This window comes from Zootoca vivipara, chromosome 9 (assembly GCF_965207765.1).
Source record: "Zootoca vivipara chromosome 9, rZooViv2.hap1.1, whole genome shotgun sequence".
In the NCBI taxonomy this organism is placed as follows: Eukaryota; Metazoa; Chordata; class Lepidosauria; order Squamata; family Lacertidae; genus Zootoca; species Zootoca vivipara.
The window spans coordinates 7,637,773-7,654,843 of record NC_142592.1 but is presented as its reverse complement, the minus strand read 5'-3'; the positions used below and the strand labels follow the sequence as shown (position 1 = coordinate 7,654,843).

At 41.4% G+C, this 17,071-nt stretch overlaps 1 protein-coding gene across 1 annotated transcript in view; it reads left to right on the top strand.

The window, feature by feature from the left end:
• LAMB1 (laminin subunit beta 1) overlaps nt 1-16,220 on the top strand; it is a 55,749-nt gene extending 39,529 nt beyond the window's left edge. The window contains exons 25-34 of the mRNA XM_035126482.3: nt 2,665-3,034; nt 5,547-5,731; nt 6,069-6,310; nt 8,439-8,642; nt 9,058-9,202; nt 10,687-10,894; nt 11,132-11,273; nt 13,291-13,467; nt 15,013-15,172; nt 15,470-16,220. Of these exons, the coding sequence (XP_034982373.1) occupies nt 2,665-3,034; nt 5,547-5,731; nt 6,069-6,310; nt 8,439-8,642; nt 9,058-9,202; nt 10,687-10,894; nt 11,132-11,273; nt 13,291-13,467; nt 15,013-15,172; nt 15,470-15,603 (1,967 nt within the window). The 3' untranslated portion in view covers nt 15,604-16,220. The remainder of the gene's footprint in view (nt 1-2,664; nt 3,035-5,546; nt 5,732-6,068; nt 6,311-8,438; nt 8,643-9,057; nt 9,203-10,686; nt 10,895-11,131; nt 11,274-13,290; nt 13,468-15,012; nt 15,173-15,469) is intronic.
• Nucleotides 16,221-17,071: the final 851 nt, after the last annotated feature.

The window sequence follows — 17,071 nt, the reverse complement described above, 5'->3', positions numbered from 1 at the left end:
AGGAAATAGGATTGCACTTGATTCACTGCTAGTCATATAGAACTCATTTTTATTCATATATTTACTTATATTTTATTTATTACATTTATATACCACCTTTATCTTCCAAGGAGTTCAAAGTAGAGTACATGGTTCTCCTTCCCATCTCATCCTCACAGGATTGCTTAGGCTCTCTTAGCTTAGGCTAAGAGATGGTGACTGGCCCAAGGTCACTCAATGAGCTTTCATGGTTGATTGAGGATTCAAACCCTGGTCCAACACTCTAACCATTGCACCAGGGAAATGTCATTGTTAGGTTCTTTAGGGGCACTGGATCATTTACAGAGCTCTGCACCAGGTTTATAAGTTATCTTGAAAGATTTATTTTGACATATAAGCAGAAGAGGGATCAAATTATTTATCACTTTTAATTCTTCTGTAGTTTTCTTCTCTTGCAAATGCACTTCATATATGTTTAATTTTTTGCAGAATCAGGGAATGCAACATTAGCTTTCAGCAGGTGATTTTAAATGGTTCTGCATTGATTTCCCTCAAAGTCACGTTTAAGAAGAGATAACATGGAAGAATCATGTAGTTATTTGTGTTCATACATAGTACTAAATTACGTTTTATTCAACTACACACACACACACACACACACACACACACACTAAAAGTTTTGTATTATCCTTGTTACAACAGGAATTTGGACTTTTCGTATACCATAAATGAACATGCAATTATGTGTTCTGTTTATTATATTCATAAAAATGCCTCTGAATCACAGACATTTGAGGCAAAATCCCAATGCCTTCAAAGAAAAGATAAATATAAATGCCCATTCATTTCAGTATGATCAGGATCATGTGCTCAAAAACAAAACAAAAAATAACTTGACATGCTAAAATGGATTGAATGTGTAATGTGATATTATCTTGGGATCTTCAAGAGAAGGGAGCCATATACTGGTGGGCTTCTGTTTTCGTTACACCCATGTAAGGAATCCAAATAATTCACCATTATCCAGATTGTCTTATTTCCCACAAAGTAATAATAGTTTACTGGTGGTGGAAAGGGTTAAAGTGCCTCCTTTCCCCTTCAATCTTCAAAGAGGAATGAGTTGCCGGAGGGGGTTTAGGAGGGGGTTTATGTTCCATTGCAATTCACTGTGGGAATGCTGAAGTTTCTTTGATGGAAATAAAACCCCTTGTGTTGGCTTATAATTCTGAGAACAAAAAGGCCATTTTGTTAAATTGTACCAACATAAGTTGAACAGCAGGACAACACTTTTTTTTGTATCCTATGTATTGAATTCCTCTCTACAAGAAAGCTGGTTTTGTTTATGGTAACTTGTTCTTTTAAATGGATTTTAAGAAACTTGGCCAAGAGATGTGAATATTTAAATAACAGTATGTGCCAAAGTATTAGCCCAACCCGTAGCATTGCCCTTCCCTGCTACTCTCTTCCCTTTCTCACATATTCTTATGGGAAGTTTGAATATTTGTGGAAGAAACCTTGACAATAGACCACATCCAGACAATACTTTACAGGATTCCTGATTGATGGAACATTTGCATATGTTAAATTTGTGAAGCCTTTTTGAAGGGTGTGGCATTTTCCTATGGTCTTTACATTGCTGGGAGTCAAACTCCTGTCATTTTGGATGCTGGCAGCATGTGCCTTTAAAAAAAAATTTTTTTTTTGGATTTCATTTCACCTGCAGCTGTGATGGAAAGGATTCTCCCAACTGTCTCATCCCTTGTTAAACTGAAGCTTTTTAACACTGGCAGCTTCTAGTTTTCTTGTCCTGCCCGGCTATTTGGGGTCGACTAATTGAAAGTGCCAACTAGGGTACCTATTGATTGTAAATTCAATTTCTGCTACACTAATAAAGCACGATCCAGAGCCATTCATATCCATGGCAGTTTTGCCATTGACCTTAGTGGGATGTAAAATGCATTCATAGTGTAGACTGTTGGTCTTCAGACTGGTGGGACGTGACCTGCTGGTGGGTCATGGGTTGATTTAAAGTTGGTCACAACAGCAGCCATACACCATACCAGCATACAAATATATTTCAATAAATTAAGAAACATGGGCCCAAGGTCTGAAAAGCTTGCAGACTAGTGGTTTAGACTATAGTACAAATACTTTTGATGGGAAATAAAACAGCTAAACTTAACTAGTACTGCACTAGTGGATTATCTCTGACCCACATGTGAGGAGCAGAAGCAAGAAAGGGAGGAGAATTAAGAGTGTCAGGAACAGGAAAGCACTCCCTTGTGTCAATTCACTAATTCACATTTAATTTGCATGCATTTCACTTCTATTCCAACCTTCCTCCAAGGAATTCAGGGCAGCAAACATGAGCCTCATAGCAACTTTTTCTGGAGCAGGACAGGCTAAGGTGTAAGACAGGCTTCAGTAGGGACATTATGGTTAGATAGCGATTTGAATGCAGATCTCGCTGGCGTTGACATTAAGCCACACTGTACATGCACAGCTATGGAGTGTGATCTGGACATTCGCCCACCAAATAGATGGATAATCCCCGAGCTGCAGGAGTAGCAATTTTTCAGGAGAATTGGCATGGTTTTGTTCATTTGTATTGTAAAACCGCCGCCTTATTTGGTGGTCCCCTGCCCCTGGTTTGTGGTGTCTCCATTTATTTTTGTCTCTTTTCAGCTTGTGACTGTGATCAACGTGGCATCCAGACCCCACAATGCAACCGCACAACTGGGCAATGCATCTGTAATGCGGGGGTTGAGGGAACCCGTTGTGATAAGTGCACCCGAGGCTACTTTGGCACCTTCCCAGACTGTGCACCATGTCACCAGTGTTTTGCTCTCTGGGATGTCATCATTAGTGAGCTGACTAACAGGACACAGAGATTCCTGGAAAGAGCAAAAGCCCTGAAAATCACAGGGCTCAGTGGTCCTTACCGGCAGACACTCAACTCTGTGGAGGAAAAACTGAATGAGATTAAAAGTATCATTGCTCAAAATCCTGCTGCTGAGCCTCTTAAGAACATTGGAAATCTATTTGAGGAAGCAGAGTAAGTGTGGCATAAAACACAAATAATGTTCTTTTGCATTTGCTCAGACATGGGGGGTGGGGATCTCGTCATCCTGCAGTTTTAATTAGACTTGTAAGCAGAAAGTAAAGAAAAAGAAGGTTGGAACTGTGCCTTACAGTGATTATGGAAAATTTGAAGGAAACTGTGAAACTGCTTTTCAATTAACAAGATGGCACACCTGTTCATTCCTTATCTTCTCCCTGAGTATAGGATAGAAACTTCCGTTAAAAGGAAGGAATGTGGGATGAGAAATGATGTGCTTGAAATGTTCAGCCTCTAGCAAATTGCTCCTTCCTGTCCCTCCTTTCAGTCTAAGGAAGGGAAAAACTGCAAGACTGATTTGGTTTCTTGATACCACCAGTTGTTTTTGTAGCCTTAATGACAACCGAGCAATTAAAGTAGCTTAACTGTATTAGGCAACTTAATTGGGTACAAATTAGGTAACTTAACTGTACCAACTTCTGTTAATGGATGATCATACAATCCTTTCAGGTTTTTAGTTTAACCTAACAGCTTGTGCACTTTCCCCTGCAGAACTTGGTCCTGCATAAGAAAAACCAAAATACATTACCCGTTTTAGTACTTTGCATGCATTCGGCACCAACCATTTCCCTTGGAGCGCTGTGTAATAATTTCCCCCCACTGCAGATGATAATTTAAGAATCACTGTTGAACATGTCTAGACATAATTTATACCCACCCTGATCTGTACTTTTATCAGTTGTGAAGACCTGTTGTATATAGATGCCAAAAGAGAGGAACTGCAGTTTCAAAATCTTCGGCTTGGCAGACAACCACAGCACAATCTTGCCCAAGTGTTGTCTCACAAGGGCTTTCAAGACCTTTTGTTTTCTGGCACTGTTATTCTTCAGGTGATGCCAAATTATAAGCAAATCCTGTATGGATTAGCCTGTATGAATCAACTTTTTCCCAGTATTATCAGTGTGGTCTTGCTTTGGTTTACTTGCCTACCCTGTTTGTGAGTTTTGCTTGCCATAGTATAGATTTTACTATTGGATCTTCTTTATTTTGCAGTTATGCAGTTTTAAAGCACACACAGAGAAATTTCCCAAGAAAATATCCCAGAGAGTTAAAAATGTAAAAACAATTGTCATGCCCTAACAACTCCTTAATTCATAGGCATCTTTGTTTTGGTATCCCTCCAGATCTAGTAATTTATGATTTTCTAACATAATCCATTCTTTTAACCACATAAAGCCCACCACATCATGGTATAAATTCAAATCTGGCAACTGTTGTTGCATGTTTAAAGCTATAATAAGCAGCAGCATTTGAAGACTAATTTTCTACATTCAGTTTTCATTTGCAGAACAAATCAATCTCAAACGATGCATGATGGAGAGAAGTGTTCTTAATTCAGGGCCTAACTCTGGCTACTTGGCTTTGTTGGTCCCACCCTCAGAACAAAAGAAGTCATGCTAGATCAGGCCAGAGGGCCATCTAGTCCTAGTTCTCACAATGGCCAACCAGGTGCCTATGGGAAGCCTGCAAGTAGGAATGGAGTTGAACAGCACTCTCCCCACCTGGTATTACCAGCAATTGCTATATGAAGGCATACTCCCTTGGCCACTGGTCTGGAAGTATAATATAGCCATCATGTCGCCCTACCCTAAAATTCCTACTGAACTTTTGCACAAAACATTTTCCACAGGCATTTCCCTCATGTGAGGGTTAGGGACAGTGGTGAGTCCTGTTCCCTGCTGTATTTGCATTTGGTGTAATTGAGGACTACAGAAGAAGAACACAAATGCTGGGACAGTCGTTATAGTAGGGTTAAGGAGATTTCCCTCTTTTTAAAGCAAGATACCTTGCACAAATACATTAATATCTCATTTCATTTGTTCAGAGTCCATGCAGATAATGTGCATGCCCAAGGACTGATTCTCTAGGCTTGGCAACTTCCCTCAAAATGTTGTTTATGTTCATTAGGATGAGTCCTACTTTGTGTTAAACATGGAGTAAGTCTACAGCACAGCCAGCTTCCATTTTGTCTCATATTTTACGGAGTAAAATAATCTATTATGCATTGGCCCTCCCACCCCTTCCTCGTAACTAGTTCGTCTGTGAAAGAGTCTGTGAAAAATAAATTAACAACCATTTGTTAACTATGTGGGATACGAAACAAATTATGTATGGATTCTATGAGTCAATGCTATGACCTACACTGTTGGCAAAGTTCAAGCACATTACAGCAGACTTCTGGAATCCAGATTGAATTAAATCTCACACAAAACAGCTGTTCTCTGAGCTCTTTGCTGCTTTGTGCTGATAAAATGTGGATTTTGTTTTTAAGCCACATATTCTGATTAATGATTATTTTGAGTAGGGAAGTTGTAACAAACTCATTAACCACATTGTTGGGGTGAAAAGGAAGGAATTAACCTATCATTTGGATTTATTTATATTTTAAATTCAAGGCCAGTAGGTTTTTGTTTTGTGACAACAAATGTTGGTTCTGTTTGGTTCACAGGAAGTTAACGGCAGATGTTACAGAAAAGATAGCTGAAGTAGAAGAAAAAGTATCCAAGGTGGCCTCTGAAAGCAATACCACAGACACTCAACTGAGCACCCTGGAGGCAGATGCAAAGAGCCTAGACAATGTTGTGAAAGAGCTTGCAGAGCAACTAGAATTCATAAAAATATCTGATGTTCGGGGTCAGTGTTTGTATGCTTGTGTTTTGCTTTTAATATGAAAGAGAAAGGAATAAGTTTAATTAGGGGGGATCCAACCAAAATTAAGTGCTTTGAATTAACATTTATTTCAGAGCAACAAAATTAAGTTTATGCTTAATACTCCTAAGTCAATTATATGTGCTTAACGATGGCTGTAGCATGCCTTGGAGGAACATGCAGAGAAGAACTTGAGTCTGTTGACTTCCAGGGCGATGACACCCAGTGTATTGAGTACATGGAGCTCCATGTACTTCTCATGTTACAATTTCAAACAAGGCCAGCCATAATACTCAATAATCATCACGTTGGATTTTTGCAGGAGCCTTGGACAGCATCACCCAGTATTTCCAGAAGTCCCTGGATGCTGAAAGGAGAGCCAATGCCTCAACTCTTCTTCCTGGTAGTGTAGTAGAGCAGTCAGCTGAAATGCGCCTAGAGGTGGAGAGCTTGATGAACGAGACCGAGGCCAACTTCAAAGCTAGGCAAGAAGAGCAGTCACGCCTCTTGGATGAACTTGCAGGCAAGCTTCAAAGTCTGGATCTTGCAGAAGTGTCTGAGAAGGTAAAGTGCAGAGGCTTTGGTAAAAGGGGCAGTGACTACAGAAAAGGGCCAGAGAATGGGAATGGTCATAAAACAAGAAGAGCTGAAAGACAGGAGCAGCGTTGAATAGGCTACATGTAAATGGAAAAGTGTGAGAGCTGCATTGGGCACATTGCAATGGATTACAGAGGCTAATGTGCTCTTTTACAGATACATTACGAATAAGGCACATATATAGAAAACTAAAGCCCTATTTAGGCATTCACCTTCATGTATGGCGTAACAGGGAGAGTGGGGCTATTCTGTGTGGGGTGGTGGGCATGTCAAGTGCCTAATCCCATCCTCCTATGCATTGGGGGCTGAAGTGGGGAAGGGGGCAATAAAATCCCTCCTGCATAATGAGAGAGCATAAATGAGAAGAGGGTGTAACCGGGCAACTGCTTTCTGGAACAAAAAAGAATGAGAATTCCACACCTTTGGACCATTCAGTAATGATTGGAACGAAGTACGGTAGATAGCTTTAAAAAAAAGAAGGGACCAATGATTTCCACAAGAAGGGAGTTTTGGGTTACAGCCATTGGCTTCAGAATATCTAGTAAAAGTTCATTTTTAACAGTTACTGGAAGGACATAAGATGAGCCTGTTGGTTCAGGCCGATGACCCATCTAGGCCAGCTTCCTGTTCTCAGTGGCTGACCAGATGCATGTGCAAGTTAGACATGAGAGCAATACAGTAGTAGCTGAAATCTGACCACCTGGTAATCAGAAGCACAATACTTCTGACAATGGAGGTAGAACATAGCTATTATGGCTGCTAGCCTTGTCCTCCATGAATTTATGCCCGATCCTCTTTTAAAGCCATCCAGTTTGAGGACCATCACTACCTCCTGTGGGAGCAAGTTCCATAGTTTACCGTGTTTCTCATATTATAAGACATGTCTTATATTTATTTTTTCCTCAAAAAAACACACTATGGCTTATTTTCAAGGGATGTCTTATTTTTTTCCTCCTCCTCCTGCCGTGGCCGGCATTGCTGCTACGCCTATCACTATGTCTTATTTTCGGGGTATGGCTTATATTCCTTGAATGCTTAAAAATCCTGCTATGGCTTATTTTATGGGTATGTCTTAAAATATGAGAAACAGGGTAGCTGAGTGAAGAAGTACTTTCTTTTATCTGTTCTGAATCTTCCAGTGTTCAGCTTCATTGGATGTCCATGAGATCTAGTGTTATGAGAGGGGGAGAATGCCTTTTCTTTACCCCCTTTCTCCATGCTATGCAGAATTTCTTAAAATTCTCTAAACTCAAAAGTCCAAAGAAGCTGCAACCTTTCCTCATAGAGTCATTCCACCCCCTTAATCATTTTGGTTGCCCTTTTCTGAACCATTTGGAACTCTACAGTATCAAAAACTTTTAAGGCAAGCCGACCCTACTGTGCACTGTACCTGACAAGATGGCTTAACCTAGGTAAATGGAGATACACTTGCTGCTCTGTCTAGCAACCGCATCCACCCACCTTGATTTTAATAAAATGCTAACCTTTCACTTTTGTTCATTCTTTCTTGGAGTTGCCCAAAGGCAACTGCTGTTGTCAACATTCTGCTGTCAGTTATAATTAAAAGTAACATGCTGTATGCATAAGGTGGGCTAATCATTTCCCTAAAGCAAACTAGTGTGGCCAAGGTACCTTCTTCCCAAGCTGGAATAATTTCATGCTAACCCCTTCTCCTTTTCAAGCAGGAATACTGAACTGTATCAAAATCTGATAACCATGAAAGGAAACTGCACATGCAAATCCTGGTTACTTGCATCTCAAAGGCCAATACAAACACTGAGGGGGCATAATTATTCACTGTTGGTGCAATCTGCCGGAGCTGGAGCAATGCCCCTATGAGGAAAGGTCACAATGCTTGGGGCTTTTGTGTTTAGAAAAGCAGGCCAGTACAAAAAGGAGCATCATAGGAGTGAAGAGAGTAGCAGGAGAAAAAACATTTTTAACAGCCTTTGTGTTCTCGATGGGGCTCTGGAAATTTGTCAAGCTGCAACTAATAGGATAGGGCTTTAGGGAGCTGGCTCAGGAACTTGTTTGGAAAGGGTGATAACCTCACCGCCACCCCACTCTTTCCTCTATCTAATCCTGTCTGCTGCAGACGTGTGGAACTCCCCTCGGGGCTTCCTGTGCTGATTCAGAATGTGGTGGCCTGAGCTGCCGCACAGAAGATGGAAAAAGGAAATGTGGAGGACCAGGCTGCGATGGGTTGGTTACTGTGGCCCACAATACCTGGCAGAAGGCGATGGATTTCGACAGAGACATACTCAGCGCTTTGGCAGAAGTTGAACAGCTCTCCAGAATGGTGATTTATTATTGACTATTATTTTTAAAAGGTAGATCAACCAGAATGAATTTTAGAAGAGTAATAAAGCTTGATCAGCAGATTGTGCAAGTCTGGACAATTGCAAACCAAACTTTTTTCCAAAATAATTGGTTCTTTACAGTTTGCATGATCCTGCTAAGTACCCTCATTAAAGAAAAAGGTCTGGCTTAAATAGAGATTCCTATGAGTACTACACACAACATCTTGGGCTGTTTAAAATATTGTTGTGTTTACATCAATTTAAGAGTGTTATCTGACTTTTATGAGAGTCGCTCTCACACAGCTTCAATGCTGACTTAATTGCTTTCTCAGTGTTTCTTCTTTTTATCCCTGAGCATATTTTAAGACTTGTCAGAAATTGAAAATAATGACCCATTTATTTCACTTACGGTAGGTCTCAGAGGCAAAACAGAGAGCAGACGAAGCAAAACAGAATGCACAAGAGGTTCTCCTAAAAACCAATGCCACCAAAGAGCAAGTGGACCAGAGCAACAAGGATCTGCGGAATCTTATTAAGCAGATCCGGGAATTTCTGATGAGTAAGTATTGTTCTAATATGGTTAGGCTGCTGTTATGAGACAGTTGTGAATAAGCGCTTCCTCTTAACCTAGTATTTTAATCATGCACGTTTATTCAATTGCATGTACTTATATGAGACATTCCAAAGTCATGGGTAAACGAAAAGGTTTTCACTTTGTGTCTAGATTAAATAATTGCAACATTTTTTATTTTATTTTTGGAATCCCATAGTATCTTTCCCATTCAAGCACCTCTCTCTTCCTTAGGACCATGCCCTCCTTTCCTAAATTCCCATGCTTCCCTGTTGCTGCTGGACAGACAGATCAGGCCTGCTCCTGGTGTTTCTACTTCCTTTATTTATGTCTCTCCTGCCTGTTCTAGCCAATCGCTTTATGACTGCTCCATCCAATTCTGCCATCAAGGCAGAATCACTGCTAGTGACTTCCCTCCTCCCGCTCTAACCCTTACTGTGTTACCATATAAAAATGTACTGATGATTTGAACATCCTCTGAAGGCAGGAAATGGCGATGGTGCAACACGAAGGACTGCTTTTCCTCACATTCCACGATAGGTACACTTAGTGCTAAAGTGACTTTATTCATGGCCCTTTGTGCGCTGAGAACCTGGATCAAAGTATTTGGGTTTTTCTGTGAGGAAAGTAGTTTGCAGAGTACAGAAATAAATCCACCCACAAAGATTTAACTAGTGGCAACAAAGAGCAGTAAGATCATTATCCTTTGAAGAAGTTGGAATACGCTGCTCCCTTTTAACAGCATCCAAGATTGCTGGCCCAGAACACGTGGAACAGCTTATATAACTACTTCAGCTCATCACACCAGCCTAATTAACTGCATAGCATTGTTCCTGTACAGGCTATGCAACATGATAGACATCCACATTTAGTGTCTCTGTCTCTGTCTCTGTCTGTCTCTCTCTCTGCAGAAACAGGATTTTTATCTGCTCCATGCAGTGTTCCATGCACATACACTCTCTCTTGACTTCTTCATCCATATAAGTTATCTAGAATGCATGAGCACTTTTCATTATATAAGCACCTTTCATTATAAGTTGTTCAATTGATCAGAGATTGAAGTAAGTTGAATGCAAGATGGGATGACCTGCATAATTTTAACTTTCCATATTAGTAAAAAGTGGTTTTGTCAACGACAGAAAGTTCATTACACTTGCTATGATACATTATTGATCAGAATCCACAACATGCCTGAGGCCAAGGCCAGATCGTCTAATTTATTTTTGATGTTACTTCCATCTGCCATTGCCCTTTGGCAAGACTTCCTTCCCAATACTCAACTGGCTGATCAGATTCGAGTTTCTTAAGACATCTTAGAAATTCATCAAAGCTAAAGCACTTCTGAAGAGTGTGGACTTTTATACCTTAAAAAAAAAGGTGCCACCTGGCTCCTGTTTTTTCTTGGCTCTGTAGGAAATAAAACATGACAAAGGAGCCGTCTCACTCACTGTTTCTGTTTACCATTTCAACAGAAGACAGTGCTGATCTGGACAGCATTGAGGCAGTTGCTAATGAAGTGCTCAACATGGAGATGCCCAGCACACCTGAGCAGTTACAAACACTGGCGGATAATATTCGTGAACGGGTGGAGAGCCTTTCGGATGTTGAGGCTGTCCTACAGCAGAGTGCCGGAGACATAGCAAGGGCAAAAACGCTGTTAGATGAAGCTAAAAAAGCCAGGTACCTTTTTTTTACTCCCCCTTGCTTTGAAACAGGCTGTCTTTTTTTTACCTTTCAGCAGAATCCTAAGAGACTGCATCTGTGCCCTGGAAAGCATTCAGTATTTAATAAGCATGTTGAGAAACTGGGAGTAAGTTTAGCTTGTTGCACATTCTTTGAAAAGGCCAACCCCAAAGAATCCTTTTTAAGGAGAGCCTGTTTAACATAGTCCTTTTGTAATTAATTTCCATTCCACAGTAAAAGTGCAACAGATGTCAAAGTCACTGCAGACATGGTAAAAGAAGCTCTGGAAGAAGCCGAAAAAGCCCAAGATGCAGCTGAAAAAGCCATCAAACTAGCAGATGAAGACATCCAAGGAACACAAGACCTACTTACCTCTGTGAGTTTCGATCACCTAAATTTGTTTTTGGAAGCAGAGTTATGGTCATGTATGTTCTCATGCTGTTCTACTTTTGTACAGGATACACAACAATCTTCTGGTTCATTCTATTATCACCTAATACTGTCTGTTCCTTAAATCAGAGTTTCAATCTAGCTAGGCTTTGTCTAGAAAAGTACAGAAACTGAGAAAACAAAAACAGCAGATGGTTGATGACTGATTTGGGGTGGGATGAACAAGAAGCGAAAAATCCGTTCACCACCCTTTGTACAAAAGCAGTGGAGGTAGAATGGAAGAAAGCCTTTGTTGGTAATGTACATGTTACATGCTCTGTTACATGACTGCTCCGTCAGAAGCATTAATCACTTGCATCCAGGTTGTTTGTCTTGATAATCTCATCTTCCTTGCATACCATAGCAGAGGAAATGTGAAGGTGGTCAGAAGGGGTTCCAAGGGGCTCCTGTGTCAGTGATCTGGGTTGGCAGTCGGGGCCAGAGACAGAAAAGGCAATCGATAGGAAAGGAATCAGTGAAAAACTCTGGCGACCAATTTAGCACATTGGTTGAATCATTATGACTAGCCCATCTCCACCCTGAATTAAGATTGCAATTCAGCCTTTTACCCCATATGATGATGGTCTCAACATAGCAAGCAAACTTTCAATACTCTCCTTATATCAGGTTGTGCATCACAGCTGTTGGTTTAGGCAGGGAGTTTGCTGGAAATAGGGCATTTTTAAAATCATGTCAGCAGCAAAACAACTCTCCGCCCCTTAAATTACACTGCTGAAATAAAGCTTGAATAACAAAGAGTGGATTTTTGTCTGGAAGGATTGGTGAGTTGTAGTCTCAAACATTTTTAACTTCTTAGTGTGCCTTTTGCACCAGGCTGATTGAGATACCTTGGGCTTATAGTAAAATAAAAACTGTAGGTCCTGCAAGCGTGATGCCTGCCTAGATGACAATTGCACTTAGGCCTATATTGGTTCCACTTCTTTCATCCAGCTAGGCCAGAGCTTTCCAAACTTTTCATGTTGGTGACACACTTTTTAGACATGCAGCACTTCTCAACACAGTAATTCAGTTTTACTAGGAAACACAAGCTTAAACTAACCCCTTTCCGGTCCCGGGAGGAGGGTTCATGCAACACACCTACAGTACACACTGCAGCCGACACACTAACGTGTCATGACACAGAGTTTGGAAAGCTCTGAACTAGACCTTGGTGATATATGGCAGATTGGTAGCCCTTGCTCAAATCATAGGATCCTTTTTCTTAGTAAGATGGATTTAGTAATTAGCCCAATGAGTGATTTACTACTGAATTTGTTTTGGGACACTGTTATCAGGCAGCAAAGCTACCATCTACACTCCCTTCCCCTGAAACCCCTCCTTCCCTCGATTGTTTTGCTCACAATGCAGTGCACCAAAAGGTAGCACAACAACTGAACTCAGTAGAGTTTAAGCATCTAACTGTAGTTAGTTCAAAGATTGTAATGGAGGGAGTCACAGCTCAACAGTAGAGCATCTGCTTTGCACGCAGATGATCCCAACTTCTATTCCCAAGCAGTGTCTCATGAAAGTGTACTGTATAGAACAGGCATAGGCAAACTCGGCCCTCCAGATGTTTTGGGACTACAACTCCCATCATCCTGTTAGCTAGGGATGTTAGGAGTTGTAGTCCCAAAACATCTGGAGGGCCGAGTTTGCCTATGCCTGGTATAGAACAACAAAACAATTATTGGACAGGGTACCCGTGTCTTCCATTACTAATCTCTCATTTTTGCATGAAGACCACAACCACCTCTTCCCACTGGGCCGGAGAAAAACTATCAGCTGTATAGCAGCAACATCCCAGGTCAGTGGAAAGGAAAGGAAGGCAAATGCCACCTCATGCAATTGCTGAAAGCTGGGGAAACGAAGAGGAAAAGCATAAGCCTGCCACAACACAGAGACTTAACGTTTGGAAAACTTTTAAAGCTGAAATTTGTGCATCATGTTCTCATTTGCAATGCTAGATTGAATCTGAAACTGCAGCTTCGGAAGAAACTCTGAACAACGCCACTCTGCGCATTGCTGAGCTAGAGAAGAATGTGGAAGTGCTTCGACAAAAGACTGCCACAAACATAGAGGACATTAGAGCAACCGAAGAAACTGTTGCGACTGTGAACCAAAGTACCACAGATATCAAAAGAGTAAGGCTCTCCATTTGAAATTACTTTCTATGTTCTCAAGAAACAAAGGCATTTTCTTAGGTACCAGCTTGTGTTGTCTGGTTTGCCCTTGAATTTGTAAGTAGTATTTTTGGCCAGGCCAGGCCAAAGATACTATCAAAGCAGTTTGGCCATAACACAATGCAAACCATCAGGCTCTAAAAAGCATGTGCCATTTTAACTGTTGTGTGAAATGCATCTCACTATCCCGTGGAACTGAATGAGGCAGGAATCTGACATTCCATTTGCAGTGGTGGTTAAAAGTGCTTCACATCTTGAGAGCACACGTAACTTTATGCAGTTTTGGATTCTTGCTTGCATGTCTATTGGGACTGTGTAGGAGTAATTCCTGGGGCAGGGAACTAGCTAAACCAGGCACAACTCAGTGAGTCCTCTTACTAAGATGGCTGGAAGCCACATCTAGTTGCATCCTTCACCTCAAGAGCATAGCAGAACAGCAAATTGTTCCTTTTACAAAGGCTCCTGATTTTCTGGCCATGTGTATGGGTAATGTAAGACAGTAGTAAAGAAGCTTCACTTTGTAGGCTTAATTAGGCCCACTAGGCCTCACTAGTTGACTGAAGCCATGACCACCGTTCAGCACCCGACTTTCTATAACATCAGGCTCAGAACTGTGCAGTCACTAGTACCAATTGCATTCGGCACTTTCCTGATGCCCTGCAGCAACAAAATAAGGTGCTAAATTTGAAAAAAGGCATTGAATTAGAGCGACAGAGAAAGTACTGGAACCGTGGAGTACGCTCTCGATTCTTCATTTGAAGTTGTACCACTTGATAAGCTACCCACCTGTCAAAGTTGACTCTGGAGCCCCCATTTTGGGATCTGAGGCAAAGCACTGTATGTTCCCCTTTCCCGTCAAGGAAGAGGTGGTTAGTGAAGATCTCCATCAGGAACAGGGGGGGGGGGAATAAACATAATGGCAGGATCTTCTGCCACTATGGATCCTGATGTCTGAGGCTGTCACCTCACTTTGCCTCATAGGGGGTTGGCCTGAGGATGGGTTAGTTCCGGATCAATCTCACCCACTGGATCCAGGGCCTCACACCAATGTAATGCAATGGCTTATGAAAACACCTGCTTGCAGGTTTGGATAGTAGTTTATTTCTATTTAAAAACAGCTGTGGCAAGCATTGTCTGTTGAAGGAAGTCTTGGTCCATTCTTAGAATTGGAAGTCAGCTGCTGCCAATAAGGGAGCAGGACCTTTATTTTCATTTCCAAAGAGAGTACGGACACTAGTGCATGCATCTACTCCAGCTGTGACCCATTTTTAAAGGATGGGAACAACAAACCACATTTTTTTCTTCTTCTCATGGGGTAAAGAGAGTAGAAGGGAAGGGATGCTTTGAACGATACTGAAAGAGGTCCATTTCCATGGACTCCACTCAGGATGTGTGTGGTCTCTGCTCAGTAGACCCTTCCTATGAGTGAAATTAGGATGTCAAACTAAGAATGTGTTCCATTTCTGTGTTCTGAGTAATACTGCCACCTTGTGTCTCAAATCGCAGGTACTAGATAATGATGTGGACGACAAGTATAGAACAGTGGAGAGCTTAATTGCCAAGAAATCAAGAGAGTCTGCAGCTGCCAGGAAGAAAGCAGAGGCACTACAGAATGAAGCTAAAACACTGCTAGAACAAGCAAACAGCAAACTTCAGCAGCTCAAGGGTAAAGGCCAATATGGAAAAAGGGGGTTGAACATTTGTTTAGAACTGCCGTATGTTCTCAGTTACAGCTGAGCACTCCTTCCCCACCTCCTAAGCCCATTTCCGCAGCACCATGACGTAAAAAACACCACCATCATCAAAGACAGCTGTTTCTCCTTTTTATTAGAAGCCTCTCACATTCTGTAAAGCCAAACAACTGGGTACAATGGGGTTTGACTTCTTTCCAATTCCACCTTTAGAGTCAGCTGTTGGAATAACCTAACTCGTGTGTGTGTCCCCCTTTTTTCTTTCTTTGCAGAATTGGAAAACACATATGAGAAGAATCAAAGAATTCTGGAAGACAAAGCTAAGCAAGTGGTGCAGCTGGAAGAAACAGTCCGCAGCCTCTTGCAGGCCATCAGCCAAAAAGTTGCTGTTTATAGCACTTGCTAGTAACCGATTGGAAAATGGAACCAGGAAAAAAACCTTTGGAAGAGGAACATGTAAACCCAAAGGGAGAGAAGTCTTAAATTGATATACATTCTTTTCATACCTTAAGACCTGACAATCTGACTAAATACCAGCTTTAATATCTTAAAACCAAAGACTTTCTCTTTTACTTAATAAAATAAACAGTACTTTTGTAACAAAGCATATGGTTCATTTAACCAGTGTTACTTTCATTATCCCAAAATGGTATTTTAACCCTTTTAAGTACTCTGATAATGCAAGGTTAGATGGACGGTTAATTTCAATTTAAAGAGTTCTAATTAAAGAGTTTATGCATGCAGCTCCCGAACTTCCTCTGCTATGTCACCGGATGTTAGGAAAGCAAAAATATAAAAAATAAAGTCATAGAGGACCAAACATCAGAGTGAGGGGAAAGGACACCTGAAACAAAAGACAGAAACATAATTTGTGTCATTGTGTTTTGACTGTCACTGTATCAGGTGCTTGCCCTAGCACTCCCTGGTACAGATGGTAATTTTTACCTGCAATAAATTAGTTTTGATATTATGTATTTGTACTCTTTGGAAAACAGTAGAAAATAAAATACCCTTTTTACATTAGCTGAGGTGTCTGCATTAAAGGGTGTGTGTGAACCCTTAGGACCATAAGATCCCTGAGCCAGTGATTCCAAGCAAATCCGAGATTTTTCTAATCTCCCTCCCTCTTGTTTGAACAGATTCATTCCCCCACTATTTCTAACAAAGGAAGTGTTAAGAATGCCACCATATAAATGAACTATTATGTACCATGAATTATTTTTATGCAAATCTAGCGGGTGGTGCTGTGGGTTAAACCACAGAGCCTAGGGCTTGCCGATCTGAAGGTCGGCAGTTCGAATCCCCGTGACGGGGTGAGCTCCCGTTGTTCGGTCCCAGCTCCTGCCAACTTAGCAGTTCAAAAGCACATCAAAGTGCAAGCAGATAATTAGGTAGCGCTCGGGTGGGAAGGTAAGCAGCGTTTCCGTGTGCTGCTCTGGTTTGCCAGAAGCAGCTTTGTCATGCTGGCCACATGCCCTGGAAACAGTACGCAGGCTCCCTCGGCCAATAATATAAGATGAGCGCGCAACCCCAGAGTCAGTCACAACTGGACCTAATGGTAAAGGGGTCCCTTTACCTTTTAGGGACAAGAAAACTGATCCTCCACCACAATAGAGGTCATGAAACCCAGTATGTGAAGCACAGGCATAGGGAAACTGCATCATGGATTCTATTACCTGGATTCAGCTGTGCATACAAGCAGAAAGGAAGGAGACTGCTGCTTGCACCTCATGTCAGAACACTGTGAGAGGACAATGGCGCTAAAGCCAAAAATGTTGGCCTGCTTGTGCAACAGCTTTGTACGAACTCTTCCACTTGCCTTCCACAGAGTGTATTTTTTTAATACCAATTTTTGTTTCTCCAAAAGAACTTGA